Here is a 15,800-nt window from a genome sequence, read left to right on the forward strand (position 1 = left end):
TCCGTTGCGTGTCGCTTCGCGTTGAATTTTCGTCGATGTTAAGCCTAACAAAGACTATTGTATCGTTAAAAATTATTTTTTTATTTTGTACAAACAAAATAAATACATTGAAAAATATAAAAATAATAAAAAATTATACTTCAGATGTTAATTTAGTATCAAAAACGTAAAATATTTGAGTAGCCCAAGACATAGCCAAAGATTGAAGCGCCACAGCACTAGCGAAAATTTAAATTTGCCGACTGGAATTCTTTCGGATGATTGACGTTTCGGATGATTGACTTTCGGAAAATCGACGCTCTACTGTATAAGAATTAATGAAATGTCATATATTATGCCATTACAAAACTCAATGTTCTACAGAAATGCGTAATTGAGAGATCTAAATGGAAGTTGGTAAACATAACTTAGAAACACTTGCTTAAGAAATGACAATAGGTTAAGCATTATTGTATAGTATTGGGTTAGTGATTTGTGACATAATTAAGCAGATTACAGTTGACCCCCCCCATAACACTGCTGATAATTCCATTTTATATGAATTCCATGTTGTACGAGTTACTTAGATTTTACAAATACGTGAGCCGTTCACAGCCCGGCACACATATTTGTAAAATCTAAGTGACTCGTACAACATGGAATTCATATAAAACGGAATTATCATAGTGTTATAGGGGGGTCGATTGTACTGTATTGTTAACACAGAGAGAGTCTTGGGAAGTGTACAATGAGTGGGAATCTGTAAAAAATTCTGTTTTACACAAAATTAAAGTTTTATCTTTGGATAGCACGCTTCAGTGTAATTCCTTCTGTCTTGAACATTATACACTATAAAACTTCATGTGTCAATCTGGTTAAGAATATAAAGTTCAAAATAAGATCCAAGGTTGAAACAAGTAAAATACTATAGTGTAACAATTTCTTAGAGGGACTACCTCAAACTTCTTTGACTTTATTAGTTAACAATTTAATTTCTAAGGACATTTCAAGAGTAAGTAGTCGAATGATGATTGGATCAGTGATTCTGTAAAGGGTAAATATGCACAACAAGGGACCAGACAAAAGAACAAGTCAATGTGTGTTTATTATACAAATTTTTAGAGGGCAGATTACAGATTCCCACTTGTTGAAAAGTACAAGACATAGTTACAATCACTCTCCATTCCTTATCAAGTCTCTTCTGACAAAATTGGTAAATTGCAGATGTACTTAGAAACTAAACTATAACTAATTACAACTAAGATTAAGAAGGGAAGAATGATAAGAATAAGAATCAGAATGGGAAGGTACCAGTATTTCAGACGTAAATTGTTGAGCAACCATTGGTGCTGTGCTTTCTTTCAAGGTGGTCCAATCAGTTGTAATCAAGTATATATCTGTGTTGGAATTGACATTACAAGAGGGTTCCTCACATGTGGAGAAAAGTTCTTACATTCATTTATCCACCCTTATTAGTTTAGTAGCTGAATTCCAAATCTGTATGTGTTCCCTCACACACAGTCCTCATTTCCCTCACACATGGTACCCTTCACACTTGGAGAAAGTCTCCATTTTCTTAATGGTTCCAGTATTGTACTAACTCGTAACTTATTGTTACAGTCCTGTTCAAGCACTTGCTCCTCCTACTCTCGTAGATCTTTGTCCAGATTGTCCTCAATCACGATCCAACATCTACACTTTTTGGCAACCCAAACCTAACTAACTCTCTCCTTTGGGTACCTGTTATTCACTTCTTTCTTCTTGTTCTTTCTTCTTGTTGCTAATCAGGACCCACCAAAGGTAAGGATAGTGCCATGTGACAGAAAAAAGCATGAAGTAGAAATGAGAAGAATTTTAGGAAAGGAAAAATGAGCTCTTATACTACATACAGTAAGACCCTGCATAACACGGGGGATTGACATTACAAGAGGGTTCCTCACATGTGGAGAAAAGTTCTTACATTCATTTATCCACCCTTATTAGTTTAGTAGCTGAATTCCAAATCTGTTTGACAGATTCCTAGACAATAAAGTGCTAAACGAAACAGCATTAAACGTGGTCATTTTAACATAGAGGAAATAGGGATAGGGAAACACATGACCAAATATAAACAAATTTTACTTTAATTCTAAGTTATTTTTATATTAATTTGTATAATAATATATATTAAATAACACATAAACATGCACACAGAAATGTAAAGTTCATTTTTTGTGACGAAGGTCCTGACTTTTCTGAAATTATCGTTCTTTTGCAATCAAGTCGTGAACTTTCATTTGTCACTTTTTTCTTTCCTTAAGCAAATGTCTCTAGCAGAAGAGCGCATNTTAAATAACACATAAACATATGCACACAGAAATGTAAAGTTCATTTTTTGTGACAAAGGTCCTGGCTTTTCTGAAATTCTTGTTCTTTTCAATAAATTCGTAAAGTTTCATTTGTCACTTTTTTCTTAAGCAAATGTCAGTAGCAGAAGATTGCATCCAAAAACGCCTCATTTTGCTTTTGCACTTCTTTCAAAATCTGGATCATTCACTACAATTTGATCAACAATTTCGGTTATTGTTACCAAACTTTTATTAAGGAAATCTGTAGAGAAATTTTATGGATATTTGTTTTCAGAATCTCTATTTTCCAGTTCCATGTGAATTCCATGTTCTGCCAGTTCTTGAAGGTCGTCATTGATAAGGCTTGCATCAGAAACCTGCTGTAACTCCTCAATATCCTGTTCGTTTACATCTCCTAGTCCTGCTGTATTGATTAGGTTGAGTTTGATCAACCTAACGATACAGCGATAGGTTGTTCTTGTTGAGAATTCTTAGATACCTTCAACCATAACTTCTTCCACTCTTTCATGCATTTATCAGTTAATTCTTGCCAAGCAAAGTCGATATTTCCAATGTCATCCATGATGTTATATTTTTTTCCAAAACTGCACCAAACAAACATAGATTTAAAGAAAGTACACCTTTTTGCCACCTTTTTCTGATTGGTTTGTGTTCGCAAATAATCGTATTATATACGAATCAATGAAATGCCACTAATTTAAATCAACATAAATTTTGAGCATTTTTTAAGGCTTCGAGCAGACCACGTTATATCAAATCAGCATTCAGCAAGGCAGCATTAAGCGGGGTCTTACTGTACAATTATATACAACAAAAAAATATCACAGACAGCTATAATTCAATGATGCTGTTAAATAGTAATAATTAATATTGGTAGAGTCTGGAGGTTGTATTTAAGCCAAACCCAAGTATTACAGGTCTCCATGTATTAAATATAGATTAATTTAAATAATGTCTATGTAGCAACTTTCACTCAGATTCCTCAATTATACAATTCTGCAGCATGTTGAGTAGGTCTGATTACTTTCTGAGCACACTATGTATCTGACAAAAAATTAATTAGCAATAAAAAAATCAATTATTAGTTTATTAAATCACCTGTAATATTATACTAAAAAGACAGGTCTAGTTTATTAAAAATAAAAAAAAATTCGTCTCTTGATTTTGGTAAATATCAATATTTCACAAAAAAATTAAAATAATAATAATAATTATTTGAGGACATTAAAATTCTAACATCACAAAATTTACTAAAAATATTAAATCTAAATGATTAGCACAGATTACAAAAATATGATGAATAGTTTAAAAAATTTTAAAAAAGTAAATTATTTTAAATATTTGCCTGAATTTCATGAGAGAGCATTGTAAACTCATTAAGACAGGGAGATTTTGATGCTTCTAAAATAGAAGAAATATGATGAACTGCAGATCTTTGTAATTGTTCACTAATACTTGAAAGATCTTCACATCTTTGCTTCCAAAACTGTATTTCTTCCAATAGTCCTATTGTTTCCACTTGATTTGCAGCATTTTGAGTACCCAAAATTTCTTTAATTTGACGCACCCAAAGCAAAACAACACCTAAAAAAGTCATATTTTTTAAAAAAACCTAATTTTTAGAGTTAGTTAAAATAATTATTTTATTTCTGTCATACAATTAATTAAAATCATTATAAAACTCAAATTAAAAAAAAAGGAAAATAATATTTAATTACAATTTTTGTGATTACTCAGGATTTATTTCTTCATAATTTGAAGTTTAGACTATTTACAAAAAGTCAAATTTAACTTTTGAGTCCAACTTAATTGTAAAAGTGTCAGAAACCTACAGAGAAAGGCTGACACTTGATCTTTTTTAACCATTGGGATTTTTTACNCTGATGCAGGTTACAAAGGCTACCAACTTAGCCAAATAGTCTAAACTTCAAATTATGAATATTTAATTATGTTTTTTTTAATAAATAATTTCTTGTCTAAATGTTTTATAATTACTTATATCTCAATAATGAAAAACATATTATTATTTCCAATTTTTATACACTCATTGACATAAAACCATGCACCCAGACAGAATTTTCCAGTTATTATAAAATTAGAGCTATCTTCAAGAAGTACGTAAATGATTATAGTTGTCATCTGATTTCATGTCAGATAATGCCACTGGAATGCCTTAAAACTGCTGCCCTAGTATCCTATAAAAAGGCCTACAGAGGCTTATTGTGTTCAGAATTTTCAGTGTACCTGTTGTTTGAAAGTAAATGAATCCATGTTTGTATAGATTCAGAGTAGAGAGACTGAATCTATCACATCTATCCCTAATTACAAAAGTTAAATGGTCCAATAACAATGAATGCCATGGGCCATTTAGAGCTGATGTCAGACAATTATCAAACATGATAATTGTCTGACATCAGCTCCAATTGGCCCATGCCTATCCTTGCTATATTCTTGTCAAGAAACAATGTACAGAAAAACACTAATGATAATATTTTGAAAAAGAAAGGTAAAAACAAAATGCTCGAAATTGCTTCACACAATGCCAAATAGTTTAAGAAAATATTAATACTGTCTGTCAGCATTATTATTTTACTTGAAGTAAAATAATAATGCCAACAGTGTTAATATTTCATAAGGTAAAAACATGATTAGTAAAAGGGCACTATTTAGCAACTGGACCTAAATAAATAAATAGCAGGAAAGTGCAGATAGAGATATACAAAAAATTTTGAAAATAATATAATTACTACATGTGTACATTTATTAGAGTCTTAGCAATATTTTTGGTACCCTTGGCAATGCATTAGTTTTTTAGTTCATGCCTTAGCACTTGCCCTATTGCCAATGCATTGCTATGGCTCTGCACTCAAAGAAAAAATGTAAATAGTAATATTAATTAAACAACTGGCTTTTTTAAGTTTTTGTTACATTTTATTTCTAAAAAAGAACTTTATTTTTAGTCATCATATGCATTTACCAGCAGTAACATTTTTAGAAAGAGAGCACTGATCATTATGTTCACACTAATAGTTTCATTTGATTCCAATTCCTCCTCCTAGGTGTGTAACTTATTTTGGCAATAGGTGTATATACACTCATGTCCAAAAAATAAAAATAGCCATTAATTTGGCCTATATCTTAGGAATTAGTAATTCCTGAAAAGAATGTGAAACTTAATATACAATCAGGACATTGTATTCTTTATGCAACAAACCGAAAACAAGAAAAAGTGCTGAGCATTATCATTTTCTTGCACAGAAAATGGCAATTAATTTGGATTAATTTGGCATATGGTTTCCTCCTACATGCACATATTTTGTACAGAAATTGATCATTCTGATTATAGCATTGTCTATTAGCTCTGTCAAGAGCAAAGTCTATTCTTGAATAAGAATATCTTGAAGGACCTGGAGTGTTTCTTAATGAAAGCTAAGGATATGCACTCATCAATAATTTTCTTGACAGAGAAGATATTCATTACATGAAATGGCCAGCAAGATCTTTAGGCCTAAATATATTAGAATACATGTGGGATGATCTAGAGAGATGAGTTACAGCACAGAGGAGAATAGGGGGGAAAAAAACTCTCAAAGTTTTTCTTATTTGTGGTGCAAGTTTCATGTTGCTATCATCTGTAGCTAATTGTTCAGAAATAAATTTTGAGAAGTGTCAAATCTTTTTGAAACACACTGTATGAGTGAAATATTAACATTTTAAAATACTGTGTATGTTATAAGTTCAATATTAATATAACAAGGATCATTCAAAAAACATTATCTAGAATCTAGAGGGTATTTTTTTTTATCTGAAGAGGTTACAAATGCAATTGGTCAATCAATAAATAAATACAGTGTATATATATATATATATATATATATATAATACAGTGTATATATTATCAATAATATAAATTATATATATATATATATACACACTGTATTTATTTGTTATACTGTATTCTGTATTTATGTGTATATATGTATATATATGTACATATATACACATAAAACAATAATCCTTATGTGTGCTTGTGTTTTACAAAATTTGTTTTATATAAGGTTATACAAGGTAGTATTGTTTTCACTCTCTAAGGGAGTAATATCTTCCTGGACTCCCCTGAAAGAAACTCTAACAAGGATGAATCAACCATTGTAGTTAATATACTGAATTAATCAAAGCACTTTTGACAGTGGATGAAGTTGAAGGAATGCTAATTTTTTTTTCACCCAGTTCCTTCTATTAAGAGTCACTAGTTCTTTGTTCCTTCCTATATGTGCTCACTTCCTTTTTTCAATGATCTCTTCTGCCTGCTTGATGGTCACTTCAGATGAAACAAAGCCCATCAAGGAAAAAAAAATGTTGTCACCTCAGTTCTCTCATTTTTTTACCGTTTCTATACATCACCTTCTCTTTTCCACCAATCAGAACACTTCAAGAAGATGGCCCAATTGAACATCTTCAGACATGCACCTGATAAACAGACCTTATTGCCTCCTGCAATAAGTTTGACCAAGGCATTGTAACAGCTCAGGTTAAAAAACAAGAAAAATATGGTATGAGAGTATCACATTATTTAACATTTTAATCTATATCAGAAAAATAATAAAAAATTTTGTATAAGTAAAAAAATATATTAATGTAATTATAACAAAAACAAGTATTTCATTTAATGGGAAATCTTCTGTTTATTTTTTAGACCCACAGGAGAGAAGTAAACAAACAAAACAAAATTAAAGGAACCAAAAATACAATAAGTTTATTTACTCGCCGGGCTGATGCAGGTTACAAAGGCTACCAACTTAGCCATATCCACCGAATGAAACACACCCTTAAATTAATGAACCACCGAATAATATAATACGCGACAAGAAAGTGCGTGTGTAGTTCCTGTCCGGCCGGATTGACTAATCCCTTAAACTACGTTAATTATGCTAGTTCCTTATTTCTAGATATTAGTATTGGATAGAATAAGTTTATCAGAAGGTTTGGAAGATGAAGACAAGAGATAGGACAGAGGGTACCCAAACTTGATAATTGGTGCTCCTTGCAATGGTCGATGCGTCTAGTTTCTCCAAAGTTCGTTCTTTTTCCTCACATTCCCAGGTCATCGCCTATCCGATACGATGCTGAACGTACGCTCTCCTGACTCCTCCTCTGTCTGCCTCCTCTGAGCTCTACTCTCCTCCCCCGATGCACGTGTTCGCCCTCTCCCCTCCTGTGTTCTCTTCTGTTTTTGGAGTGAGTCATCCACATACCAATGCAAGTGTAAACGAGCACATTCCAGGAAGGGTAGACGAATGGATATAAAGAGGGAAAGTAGAGAGATATATACTCAAAAAAAATGAAATTACATACAACATACAATATAAATATGGCATGTAGCCACATATTTGATGATAATTTTTTATATCCAAGGTTCATAATTAGTAGTCTTTAAGACTTTTTATGACAGCATTAGGACTTTGCTAAGTTTTGAAATCTATCAAATATTGATAGATTTCAAATGTGGGTATCTTGAAATTGTCATGCAGATCACAGATTCATCATCACTGACCTAGGCTGTGGACCATATCATAGGTCCAAGTATGAAGATTGCTTATTAACTGAGTTGAAATTGTTAATTTTCCTTCAGTTTCATCCACTGTTAAAAAGTAAATTGATTAATTCAGCAGTTATTAATACAGTAGAGCATCGATTTTCCGAAAGTCAATCATCCAAAACGTCAATCATCCGAAAGAATTCCAGTCAGCAAATTTAAATTTTCGCCAGTGCTGTGGCGCTTCAATCTTTGGCTATGTCTTGGGCTACTCAAATATTTTACGTTTTTGATACTAAATTAACATCTGAAGTATAATTTTTTATTATTTTTATATTTTTCAATATATTTATTTTGTTTGTACAAAATAAAAAAATAATTTTTAACAATACAATGGTCTTTGTTAGGCTTAACATTGACGAAAATTCAAAGCAAAGCGACACGCAACGGATAAAAATTTCGACATCGGATACGTTAAACTATTTTTTCATACGTAAATCAGTTATCCGAAATATCAGTTATCCGGAAAACCCCAGTCCCCAATTGATTCAGAAAATCGACACTCTACTGTATGTTTTGAAAATAAATTTGATTTAACAGACTCATCAAGAGTAAACACTCTCCCCCAATTGGTTTGTTATGTTTAGGATCTACTGTATATTATACTCTCTACTGAAAATGGTAATAAACAAGAATATAATACTAATTTGGGATCTTTGTCTTAAATTTGAATTATATTCTTGTCTATTCTATATATTCTAGAATTGCATTCATATTCTTGTATACCTATATAATTTGGTTTATACCTTCCAATCTCTGAACAAGTTCTTTATCATTAACTGCATCTTCAACTGATACATCTTGTCCTTCTTCTGGTATATATAAAACTTTCTTCCTAATTAACTGATAACTGCAATCTGTTAAATTAGCAAGAAATTTATGAAGTTGAAATGAAAAATCATTTTTCACATCTGAATAAAACTGCTAAAGATTACATTATTTTGATATTTGAATTATTAGTGAAAAAAATATTGAATTATATATATATATATATATATACCCAAGCATTTGATGGTTAAACGTAACGAAAATGATAAAATATATTTAGTAAAAATCTAGTATTTTAGTTAACTGTTATGATAGTAATATTTTTGCAAAATTATTTGCAATATAAATTGCTAATAAAAATAAGAGAAATTGTCATCTAATAGTAAATTTAGTAAGTATGCAATTAGGCTCACAGAGAATAACCAAGGAAAACTAAGATTACGCTGCTCCCTCTCGTTCTGGAACATTGATAACACATAATGAGTGACAGTCTATCTTCTCCCATATTTGCCATTTCTTTTCAGCACCCCTTATCTGACACCCAGAACATGCCCACCTTTCCCTTAGTTGCATCCCTGCTTGTATAGCCTGTAACCATTATGTATTGTGCATCTCTCTTAAAATGTCTTTTAAATGCAGATGTGAGGAACCAGGACTAGATTTAATGTAGTCTCTACCATTTACTTGCTAACAAGTTTGTTAAACTTGCCCACGTTGTCTTTGGATGGCTTAAAAGGATGACAAATTTTTATGAAGGATTACAATCTTTGATCTCAAACGATCAAAGATTGTAAGATCCCAATCTACAGTCAGGATTCCCCACACCAGATAGGGAAGAGATTTGTGCCCTATCACGCATTGAAGATATTGTTTAATTAGGAGGGCTGATATGTTGATGAGTGGGGAGAGTCATGGGTAAGTCCAAGTCATAGCAGGGTGAAATTGTTTGACTTAACAATAAAAAGGAGTCAACTAGTTAACTAACAAATAAAGGTTTACTAATATAAAAGATAACAACAATGAAATACAATATAATACTACAAATAGAAGTTATCATGATCGAATTTAACTCTACTTACACCTCTAATCTGAGAGTATATTGATAATCCGAGAGTATATTACTATTCCAAGAGTATACTATTAAACCTTTGAGAGAGAGAGAGAGAGAAAGTTTACAAATATCTAACACACTACCTCAAATGTTGATCGGTTGGTAGTCTTCTTCTGTAGCGTTGAACTTGTAGAGAAGGACGATGAATTGTGGAAACTCTATTCTTGATTTGAGAGCACAAGTGAGAAATTACATGAACTCTTACTATTATGCAGGTTCTTTGGGATCGTTGACTGGCTTCTATGGCAATAGCAAAATATGACCTACTTGAACCTATAACCGGTGCATACAGAGTTTAATCTTCCAAAATGAATGTTTTCTTAAGAAATTTTTTATTATTTTGCTATATTGCTAAATTATTTTGCTATATACAACCCGGTGTGCGGTTACTGTTTTATATTCTATGGCAATGTCCTATTTCTATGTTGACTGCCATCATTTATGGACTGTTCCAAGGATGAAGAACTGTGTCTCCTAAGATAATGTCATATTTTCATTGACTGCCCAGAATGGCGGGAAAATCACCCTTTTTATTGTCCTTTCTGTCCAATAGCGTAAAAGAATCCGCGGTTATTAACGGGATGTATGGGCACATGGGGAGAGGGCGGACTGCCAGATGGATGTCAAATTTGTAGATAAGTTCTTGTGGAAAAAGGAAGTTGATTTCCTTTTCTAGCAAAAAAGTGATACTGTATCTTCTCTTTTTTTTTTTTTTTTTGAATTGTTTACAAAAACTAAATACATTTCCCACACTAATTAACTAGTAAAATCCTGATTCTCACACACAACCTGTGGATTATATGCATGAAAATATGGTATTTAGCATATAATCCACAGGTTATCCGCATTTAAAAGACAATTTGAAAGAGGTGCCCACCTCTTTCAAATTGTCATATATCTTGGCCAAGCTATGTACACAATGCAAAGTACTTAGAGTTCAGGCTCCAAAAGTTTTAAAAAGTTTGATATCCCCTTTTTAGTAATGCCTTGAAGAGCACCTTGTCAAACATTCATCAAACAATCCACTAATTAAATAGATTGGTCCCTGCTACTGTACAATTTTACAGTCCATCCAAGATTTGTAAAACAAGCTGTAACTGATGGCCATTTTCAAATTTCCTTAATTCTATTTATATAATACTGTATTTTCACAATTTAAGATGTACTCATTTTTATTTTTCTAAAGTATAGGCACACCTTACAATTGATAGTCAAAGCAAATGGGCCAGATGATGTGTTATGCACCAATAATAGGTATGTTTTGGCTATATTAGTCAAAGGTCACATCAATTCAAATATGCTTTGCTGGTTATGAGTATTTAATTTAAATGTCTGTTTAAATATAAAATGTCTTCTAGATGACATTACAATGCAGTATTAAAATGAATAGTTATGAGTTAGTTACTAAAAATTACCTGTCATGATATTTATATTTTGTATTTTAAAATTATTGTTACATAACAGAACTTAAAAAACTGATTTTTTTTATAGAGGAAAATTTCTAAATAAAAGTCTTAAAAAATTCAATTCTGAATTCATAGAATGAATGGTGTCTTAGAATTGAGGAAATAAAGATAAAGTTAAAAAGATTATAATCTAAGTTTTTAAAACAGAGAACACTGAATAAAATAAATTGCTTATAATACTATTCAAAAAATTAATTATAAAACTTTTGAAAATGAATTACATACAACATGCTGTATTTTTCATTTAAACTTTACTTTGCATATGAACTTCTAACAACAGAAATGAAAAACATCAAACATAAAATTAAAATTTTCAAAAGGATACAACTTGGCCAAGTTTTGTTGCTAAATAATATTGGAGCATATATTTTTGATATCTGTTTTAATAAATTATTTAAATAATCAGATTTTATAGTTCCATACTGAAGTGACCAAGGAAGATTCTCATAAGTAATTCTTTCAAAATCATTTGCTTTAAGGAAATAACAAAGTTCTTCCACATAATATGTTGGCATTGTTGTATCAGCACATAATTTACCATCTTTATTAATGTAAAAGACTAAAAGATGTTGGGAAGCATCCACTAAATAGCGAAAAATTATATCATCATGACAATCTTGCCACATATCTGGTTTCAAACATGACAGTATAGTTCTTTCATGTATTATTTGACACTAAAAATAATAATTCATAATTTTAATTAAAATATTTAATACAAGTTTCTTTCATTTTTATGTATTTTTTTAATTAAATAAAAAATTAAACTTTACATTAATCTTATTGTAAGAAAATACAACCACTCAAACTGGATAAACCTGATATAAAACTAACAAAAAACCAAATAACCAACAGAAAAAATTGGAAAGTGCTAACATTTCTGCCCATGTTGAACAGGCATCCTTAGGCTAACTAATCTTGCAGCTGTTAAAACATTATGGGACTGGCATATATATGTAAAAAAGGGGGTGATGTAAAATGGAGAGAGGGGGAGAGAAAAGTTAGTTAGTTTACAGTTTGAAGGACTTCCATGCTATGGGGAGAAGTTAATCACAGAAGTTAATAGCAGTATTTTGCAGGCATTCTTATAAATTTCCATTTGTTCCATGTATCTAAGAAAGGGTTGCTGGGAAGAGCTACAAATGAAACATGCACAGTCGAAATCCACATCGATGTCGGGGTTGGAGGCAAAGATAGCTAGCACAGTACTACCCAATCTTTTCAGGATGGAATCCTGATGTTCTTTGAGACAAGTGTTTAAAGGGCACATTGTAGCATCATGTATTTTAAGTTGCAATTGGATCTGTAATCAGATGTCCATTCAACATGGGTGAAAACATTAGCACTTCCCAAGTTTTCTCTGCTGGTTATTTGGTTTTCTTGTAGCTTTGTACCTTATGTAAGATTATAGATTACAATTTTGTAAAAAAAGTAAGAAAAAATTGTAACTATTAAAATAATAAATATTTTTCAAATCATATAGTATAGTTATAATAAAGTGAAAATATAAATCAATTTGATATACATAATTTTATTTTATAATCTATAAATAATTACAATTATATTATTATTTACAAACATAATTATTGTTTTACACTCTATATATCATTGCTATACTTACTGTGCATGGGTATCACTACCAAAAAGAAAATTGTTCCTACATACAAATAAAATTAATTGACAGATTCATTTCAATTGCATTATGGGAATTTATAGAACTTAAAAAAATTTATTAGTTTTAATTTCTACAGTATTTATAAAGTGAAGACATTTATCAGGATTAATTCATAATACTCAATACTATATATATAAAAGTAAGACAAAATTTGAATAATTAGCAATCCAGATAATTTGTGTTTAAATAACTGGAGTTGTACTGTATATCTGAAAAAACAACTTTCAAAATATTAATGTATGTTATTCAAAAAGTACAATATAATGGAAATAAATTAAAACAAAATTAATATTTATTTATTTTAACAGTGGAATTAACTGATTTTTTAGAATCTACATCATTTACCAATCCAATTTGCCTGTACTTTTACTGATAATATTTTAATACTTTCTTTCATATACAATAAACATATCATCTGTATACATACTTCACAATAATTAAAAATACTAAATCTATAATCCAGCTATAAGTGCTAAGAGAAAAAATTCAACCTAACGAACTTGGAATTGGAGTATGCTCAATCAGGGGATAAGTAGAAATGGAATTTGTATTAAAATAGTTATATAAAAGATGAAAACACACTAAAAGATGCAGTGGAGGCAATCCCCAAGGTAACAAGCAAAGTGAAAGCAAAAGTACCAGAGGGTAGACGCCCCAAGATAATTTTAATAAATGTGCTAAACTATATAGAAGAGAGCAAGCTAACTAAAATTTTGTACGAACAAAACCAGATATGGCAAGGAATGGGCCTTGAGGAGTTTCAGCAAATGTTGTGTAACCACGACCCTTAACCTATTCAATGTTGAAATTTTTATTTGTTGCCTGTGATGCCATGTTGAATTTTCATCGATGTTAAGCCTAATTTTTTTTTTTTAAATAATAATCATGTTTACTGTATCGTAAAAAATTATTTTTTTAATGTTTCACAAACAAAATATATATATTGAATAATATAAAAACAAAAAAATTTTAAAACTTTGTTTTAATATAAAAATTGTGACGCAAAGCGACATTTGGTATCAAAAACAGTCTGATGTAAACATGGAAATATTCGAGATCGCCCACGCAGGTCAATGAGGTCAGCACGAATATTTTCGGGATCAACGTATGACAGGTTAATAAGGGCAATGTTAAGGAAGAGTGCTTGCATGTAGTAATGGGTGTAGCCCCAGAAGTAAGAAAAATTTTGATAGCAAGTAAACACATAGGGCTTGCCTGGAGCAATGTTAAGGTGGATAATTTTGTATACTTACTCAGGTGCTTCAAATGTTGTGGCTACAATCACTTTGCCCGAGACTGTAAGAACCAGCAAAGGTGTAGCCACTGTGCAGAAGACCACCATTTTTCAGATTGTCCAAATAGAAACAAAAAACTGTGTATTAATTGTCAGAATGCAAATAAAAATTTACCAGAGGGGAAGAGATATGCCCCTGATCATAATGCTTTCTTAACAAAATATCTGATATCACATAAGACAAAGACAGTAGTTATAATGAAGACAAATTATAGGGAGTAAACCCAACAGTAACACAGATTCTGTCAACTTGCTTCAACAAAAAGTTAAAACTTTAAGAACAATAAAAATATTTCACAAAATATAACACACAAAATATCAAGTCGGCATGCTCCCTGTTGGTTAAGACAGCCAACAATCTGCAGGTGGATCTCATAGTAATGCAGGAACCATACATAATTGGCAATAATATAGTCAGATTTGGGAGTTGGTAAATTCTGCAGAATCAGAGTGACAAACAGCCAAAGTGTGGCATAATTGTCTGAAATGAAAATTTAGAATTAGCAATGATCCCACAACTCTCAAATGAGAAATTCACTACCACTATAATATATCAAGATCCACAAATTTACTTAATGAATGTCTATCTTTCCCCAGCAGAAGATGACAAAACTTGTGTTAGCAAACTGGAAGATATTATAAGAAAACTGAATAGCTGGAATATAATTATAATGGGCGACATTAATGCAAAGTTGCCCATATGGTTTAATCCTCTGGAAGACAGAAGAGGAAGGAAAATTTCAGATATGATGGATGAAAACAGGATTACCTCAGCAAATATGAACACTTTCTACACTGCAACAGCAGAGAATGAGTTGAGAATGGAATGAGTCCTAGTCATTGAAGAACTAGACCACAGAATAGAAAATTGTGAGACTTTACTTATACCTTCAGGGAGCGATCCAGGCACCTTATCACAAAAATAAACAATTTTCAAATAGGAGAATGTACCAATGGAAGGAGAATATGCAGACTGACCTACCAACTGGAACCTATTTAGAGAGGAGTCTACTAGGAAACGGAGAGAGTACGACTTCCGAAAACTTACTACAAACTCAGACATTGATCAGTATGTAACACACGTAACTTAAGTAATGCAAACAGTTGGACAGCAAGCGACCAAAATAAAAAATACCAATAAAAAAACACCTTGCTGGACAAGCGAACCAGAGAGGCAGAAAAAGCAGGTCTGCAAACTTAGAAGGAAAATGACCAGAAACACCATCAAAGAAAGAAAATGACCAGTGGCATGCCATCATTGGAAGTGGTGGATGCTCCGCTTCCCTTGTATTTTCTAAAAAATAAATACATATTAATTTTAATTACAGTAGGGCATCAATTATCCAAAAGTCAATTATCCGAAAGAATTCCAGTCGGCAAATTTAAATTTTCGCCAGTGCTGTGGCACTGCAATCTTTGGCTATGTCTTGGGCTACTCAAATATTTTATGTTTTTGATACTAAATTAACTTCTGAAGTATAATTTTTTTATTTTTTTATATTTTTCAATATATTTATTTTGTTTGTACAAAATAAAAAAATAATTTTTAACGATACAATAGTCTTC

The 15,800-nt window shown here is 31.3% G+C and overlaps 1 protein-coding gene across 1 annotated transcript in view; it reads right to left on the minus strand.

The window, feature by feature from the left end:
• LOC111628805 (dynein heavy chain 2, axonemal-like) overlaps positions 1-15,800 on the minus strand; it is a 116,449-nt gene that overhangs the window by 78,442 nt on the left and 22,207 nt on the right. Inside the window, exons 3-5 of the mRNA XM_023372652.1 lie at positions 11,594-11,942; positions 8,670-8,834; positions 3,673-3,911 (exon numbers count right to left, since the gene is read on the minus strand). Of these exons, the coding sequence (XP_023228420.1) occupies positions 3,673-3,911; positions 8,670-8,834; positions 11,594-11,942 (753 nt within the window). The remainder of the gene's footprint in view (positions 1-3,672; positions 3,912-8,669; positions 8,835-11,593; positions 11,943-15,800) is intronic.

The sequence above is a fragment of the Centruroides sculpturatus genome, unplaced genomic scaffold, assembly GCF_000671375.1.
Source record: "Centruroides sculpturatus isolate CEXI.00-Female unplaced genomic scaffold, Cexi_2.0 scaffold34, whole genome shotgun sequence".
In the NCBI taxonomy this organism is placed as follows: Eukaryota; Metazoa; Arthropoda; class Arachnida; order Scorpiones; family Buthidae; genus Centruroides; species Centruroides sculpturatus.